At 28.6% G+C, this 6,462-nt stretch overlaps 1 protein-coding gene across 1 annotated transcript; it reads right to left on the reverse strand.

The window, feature by feature from the left end:
- Positions 1-261: 261 nt before the first annotated feature.
- Positions 262-5,014, reverse strand: LOC126842233 (uncharacterized). The gene is made up of 11 exons (XM_050579123.1): positions 4,974-5,014; positions 4,824-4,899; positions 3,994-4,195; positions 3,721-3,824; positions 3,536-3,627; positions 3,251-3,343; positions 3,074-3,159; positions 2,904-3,006; positions 2,706-2,826; positions 2,319-2,406; positions 262-1,055 (listed from the first exon to the last, which is right to left on the reverse strand). The coding sequence occupies exons 2-11, from the start codon at positions 4,852-4,854 to the stop codon at positions 965-967; spliced, it is 1,011 nt and encodes a 336-aa protein (XP_050435080.1). The 5' UTR covers positions 4,855-4,899; positions 4,974-5,014; the 3' UTR covers positions 262-964.
- Positions 5,015-6,462: the final 1,448 nt, after the last annotated feature.

Raw genomic sequence — 6,462 nt, forward strand, 5'->3', positions numbered from 1 at the left:
CACTAAATGCTTGCACATATAACTCATAAAAATACCTGTATACTGGTTATTTTATTTCATTTTATCAATCGTTATTTCTATAAATTAATATTTATGAAAAATCATTCGAACCTTAACTATTATGTTTTTTACTACATTCGTCTTTATAAAATCGGAAATCATTATAGTTTATAATAATTGCTCAAGTTAAAAAAAAGTGTTTTAAACAATTTTAAGACAAAAGTAAATAAATATTTTATTTGGCATTCGTATTGACACAAGCTTAAAAATACAATTAAATCATGCAACACAAAAAATTGCTAGTATCACTTAAAAATAACACAAGGTGTATTGTATACAATTAATATAAAAGTTACTTAAAAGAATAATAATAACTCGTTTTAATAAATTTGACCTGAACAGATGGACCGTTCGTACAAGCGTAGAGTAGAAATTAAGGTGGGATTAAAAAGAGTATGGATACAATTTATTTATTTTTGGTACCACTCAGGAACATCTAACCAAACTGTAGGTACTATCTTATACTAAAAAAGGAAAAATATTGGCACATTCAATAATAGCAAGTGACAATAATTGATGTAAAAATATAATTATTAGTTGGCTTACGAATAAAATTGAACAAAAAATATAATGACAATATACAAAATAGATAATTGACTGAAAAAATATACATTTGGACAACTAGTAAAAATACAAATAATATTATGACTAAAAATTGATGTACATTATCGACCAAACGTCAGTTACGTCATAAAAAAAAAAAAAAATTGATAAGTCAAAAGATAAAAAGAGGAAAAAAGTTGAATGTGCGATGGATGACGTAGAAAAAAATTCAAATATAAATTCTGAACACATTATAAAATACATAAAATTATACTTCACTGCTCAAATAATTTAGTTTATATCAAAATAGGAAGAAAACTAAGAATTGAGAGGATGAATTTTTAGTGATGTGAAAAATAGATTATGTTAACGATACTTCTGTCTCGCTCGTATCAGTTGCAGGTTCGTAGTCATCGTTGGCAAAATATTTGGAATGTTGCTGTTCTAGGTACCTGAAAACAAATATTTTAACAAAGACATTTTATAGAAAGGTTGTCAGAAAACAGTGTTGATGTTTCATAACATAAGAATAAAATTATATTTTAGACCCAAATGTTTTTTTTTATTTTTTGAAAAAATAACTAAACAATTTACCATCAAACTATAGTCGATACCTACGTACACGACTGCTCAATTTGAATTGCTCGTCGATTGTTGACTAAAGTTGAGATTGAAACAAATGTGGCTTTTTTACGGATCAGTTTTTAAAAATGTAAGCTACTTCACATTGTTGCTTCAACCCTACCACCATTTATCTTATTTATCTAACTCTGTACTATACATCCTCAACGCATTCTGTTGTTTACACCTTGCATAAAGCGATGAATCTATTGCAGAAGTTATCTTTGCTAATAAATCATATCTCTAATTATCTCAACATATTCTGTCTAATTCCTACTGAATCGCATGGCCCTCTACGATAAAACACGAGTTATCACTCACTTAACCTTCTCACTTAGCCTAGGGTGACCATACGTCTCGTTAAAAATGGGATTGTCCCTTTTTGGAGCTAAATATTCCCTTGTCCCACTAACTGACTTTCGACTGGACGCTTTTTGTCCGGTTCTTAGAATATGGTTAGGTTCTCTCTTTATCAGCTATCTTATCAAAATATTAATAAAAATAGAGCAATAATTATTAATTTTGATTTAGATTTCGAAAGTGTGGAGAAAGTAGTGGAATTAAACGCTAACTATTTTTAAATAACTATTCAAAAAAAGATTTTAAAATAACTAAAATAGAATTTTGGGTAGAAAAAAATATGACTTTTTCTATGAGAAAAAAAAGAAAATTTCTAATTCTTGCCACTCATTTTTACAAAAAAAAAAATAAAGATGTACTTATTGAACTGTATAAAAAAAAATGAAACTTGAAAGTTAGTCAGTGAACTATTAATACAAAACAAGAAATTAAAACGATTTTTTTATTAATAAATTAAAGTAATTTAAAATAATAATACTTATTATCAAAATATTATTTATAATAATAAAAATTGTTATTATCAAAAGGTGCAAAAAGTAATTTTCAATTTTTTATTGAAGCTCTTTCTTTAGAAGTTTGGACAAAATAGTGTTCCGTTTTTTTTTTTATTATTAAAAATGATAACCATAGATGAACCAGCAAGTTCATTTGATTATTATTTTATATAAACCATAATAAATATAATAGTTTAACTAAATGGATCGTTAAATTAAAAAAAAAAATTTAATTCTTACTTGAAAAAATCATTTATGCTATCAGCAATGGAAGAGAGCTGGTTGTCTTCGGTCACAAACTTTGGTCTTAGAAATTTTTTCAAATTAACTGAAAAATTGATTAAAATCCATTAATATGTCATCAAGTATCGAATACTAAAATACACATAGGTATATGTATAAAAAATATAATTAGGACACTACAAAAACACTAAAAAATTATGTTTATTAGGATAGCACTTCGTGTAAGACCATATAAAATGTTATTATCAATGTTTGGAAAAACACTTCAAAAACGGTTGAGTGTAAGGAAGGTGTTCTTTTTCACTAAATGAGCTCCTGAACGCGTTTATAAGGAATTAATAAAACATCATTTCGCTAACATCAAAGTCAATATTTCATACGTACCACATAGCCTTAGTAAATAAATGGGTCCATAAACTGTACACCACAAGTCTTCCGAATAAATGTTTTTATATTTGAATTGTAAACTGTCAAGTCTTATTTTTTCTGATAACAGAGCAACAGCCTAAAAGAAAAATATTGGTAAAGTTATTAAATAAAAATTCTCATTACATAAAATCTCATCAACGAAAAATAATTTACTTTATTGTGCACTTCATTATTACGTTCTTTCGCATATAGCAGCGTCTGTATTCGTGAATTAAAATATTGAATAAAAGTCGATCCAACACACAAAGCTCTTTCCCTAAAAATATCTTATTATATTTTCGACACTATTATACTATTAACTTTGTAAGAAAAACAATAATTACCTAACAAATATTGTTGATTTTTGTTTGGAACCGATATAACCATCAATGAGATGCATAACAGTGAATTTGGATGGAAACTTTAATTGCTAAAATATTTTACACACCATTATTAGGCAAACAATTTATTAACAAAGTGACCAAATATTATTAAAATGTTTAAAACACCTTGTTAAATACCTTGTTAAAAACGTTTATCATATTATAGTCGTAGGACAATCGCCGTTTCAGAATTGTAGGCACATCAAATTTTAGTTGTTTATCGTATGGAGGCTAGAAAAATTAATAGTTTTGTTGCAGACAAAGTCAAAATCAAAATAAATAACTGTTTGGCTGTATACGTACATCCGTTCAACACATACATCAATTATCAGCCATAACAATGTTCTAAAGATTATAATAACAATTTTCTGTTAAACAAAATATTTATTAAGATAATAATTTAATTATAAAAAGGTATATTACCAAAAACTCTTGTATGGCAGGTAAGTTATTAATGTTATTTTCTATTAGACCAACAGTTCTGAATGCAACCAAAACCGGATTAGAAGATGGTTCTATTTAAATAAATAAGTAAATTAGTAAAATTTGGATTTTTTTCCGGAATGTTTCAGGTCAAAAAATTTAAACTTTTAATTTCAATTAATTACCAGACTCTTCAGTAGCCGAAGATGGAGCATCAGTGGTTTGGTTTACTTCAGTATTTTTTTTACGTCTGCCAACTCTTCCTTTGTTAAAATGTTTTTTAAACTTGCTGAAAATATTACAAAAGTATTTATTTAATTAGACTGATCGATTCATGTTATAAATAATGTGAAAATTTAAAAATCACTCTCTCTCTCAAAAAAAATTAATATTATTGGTAAAATTGACGACATAATAATTGCATTCGATACAATATTAATATTAAAACACATATTTACTGTTGGTCTTGGAGTGCTTTCATGTGGTCAAGCGAAAACTCATTTACAGACAAAACACGATCATCGTGTACCCATTCATCCCATTTCGTTTTCCACCCTATGTAATGAATGTAGTAGTTCAATTCACCGTCAGGTCCAATTCGTCGTTTTAAGCACTTTGCTTCATATAGCATAGATCTGTGGTAACACAGCACTATGTCATCTGTCAAATAACAAACGATTCAAATCAATTTGGCGTAATTGTGATTTTAAAATTTTTATTTATTTATAATGAAAAGAAATATTGCATATATTTGTATAAAAATGGTTGTTGCAGCATTCTGGTTTTTTATTTACTCACAAAAATCTTTTCTTTTTGTTAGATTTCTATCCAATCAGTGCATATTACTCAAAATTTTAACAATATTTGTTATTACCTAATTCATATCATCTTAACTCACTTTCAACAAAACTCACCTACTTTTTATAAATAATGGCTACTCTTTGTTCACTTTTCATAAGATCAAACGCTACTGCTGTTTTCTTGACCTCGTTCTCTGTTGTATCCCCTGCCTGTATTAACTATTCCCTAATCTCATTAATTATTGCTACTACAGATACAAACTTAATGCTACCTCTTAGATAAATATACTCTACTTAATTTTGTCCAGCAGATCCAATGTAAAATATTTAATTTAGCTACCTACTTTCAATATCTCTAAAATGTCCTCATTCGTATTTAAATTTCATCACCGTCAATTTTGAATCACCTTATTAGTTTACTCGGGTAAAAAATAATAATACATAAAAGTAAAAAAAAAAAAAAAGAAGAGACTGTAATCGTAACTTACTTTTATCGAAACGGAAGGGATCCACAGACATTATCGTACACGGCGGATGAGCACTATAAGTTAAAATTAATATCAAACTCTTAAAAATAAATTCAAAATTAAACTCGATCCAATTTCTAAGGATTTAGCAGTTAAATTATTATCCTAAATACTCAAGGCTCGTCTACTAAGCAGTCGAGTCGTTTGGTAAATAACAACATTGTGAAATTATGATTTTACTGAGGCGTCGCTTGTTGTGTTATTACAGTGCGGGCATGTCCGGCACACAAAATATCTTTTATCTATATTACCATTGTGTAGACGCCGACGCTAAATACAGATGAGTGATGGACATTGGCCAAATTTAAAGTGTAAAACAACGATAATTCGTTAATAGCTTAAACTAATGACTCGACATAAGAAATGGTGAAATTAATTAACGGAAAAAAACCAAAAGGTTATACGGGAATAAGACCTCTATACCGACAAGAAGTCGGCATCACTGATGGTCGGACGCGTTGGGACGAAAAATTGATAAGATGATAACATTTTCCATTTGAATATTTGATTGCTAATGGAAGCAATAAGACTTATGACTCATGAACAAAATATTTACTAATTATACCTAATAGTAGGAGATAATTTCATATTTTACTTTTTTTATTATATATATATATATATATATATGTGTGTACCTGTAGTATGTACTATAATATAGTATACTAGCTGTGTTGCCCGGCTTCGCCCGGGGTTTTGCAATATGCTCTTTTTTTTTTAATTTGATCCAAGCTAACGGAGAGTTTTTATTGTTTTGAATATACGCGTTTTCTTTTTACACTCTTAGGGGTTAAATTTTGGAAAATGGGTTAATAGATAATTCATTATATTTTGTATTACAGAGTATGTATGCTAATGGAGATTATACCTCTATTGGCTTGCATTTTATTATAATATATCATTGGTCAAATAAACAAATACTTATTATTACTGCAATGATATACTTACATATTTGTATTTTCCACAGAAAGAGGAATCTCTAGAGAACTTGAAGAAGTCTCTGGAACGACTAGAGAATATTTTTTTTGCATTCTATTATAAGTTAAACTTTCAATGAGTTGGGGTCTCGAGCTTTTTTTTTTTGCTTTTAAATGGTCGGCCATGTTTTTGTTTGCCGTTATTTTTTAGAAAAAACCACACTTTGCGCTTTTACCGCTTTCACGTTTCACTTCAGGGACGCAAATGGTAATGACATATAACATGCCTAAACATTCGTTTTGGTAAAAACGCAAAATGTATCTAAATTTAAGTATAGCAATCTACACAGTACGACCTAGTCACGAAGTAACAAATAATTCTAATATCATTCATAATATAAATGATAAATAATAATAATAATATTATTATCTTGTATATTCTTGTTCAAAATAACAAGCGACTTCAGCGGCTACCTGAAAACCGGTTTTTCCACGTGGCATTCAGATAGCCACCGAGATCGCTTTTTATTTTGAACGGTGTATATATGTACCTAACCGTAAATTCGGCCGATGGGTTCATAATCGGTCGGATAGGTAGGTAGGCATATGACAATAGTATTGTAAACTGAGAACATTGTTGTTTATCGCACCAGACCGTCGCACGTTGCCGGTTGCCGACGTGCGAC

Source organism: Adelges cooleyi, unplaced genomic scaffold (assembly GCF_023614345.1).
Source record: "Adelges cooleyi isolate 19-005CV unplaced genomic scaffold, UGA_ACOO_1.1 ACOO_flye_CR_arks_rails_tigmint_CR_PRNA_452, whole genome shotgun sequence".
NCBI classification, from domain to species: domain Eukaryota; kingdom Metazoa; phylum Arthropoda; class Insecta; order Hemiptera; family Adelgidae; genus Adelges; species Adelges cooleyi.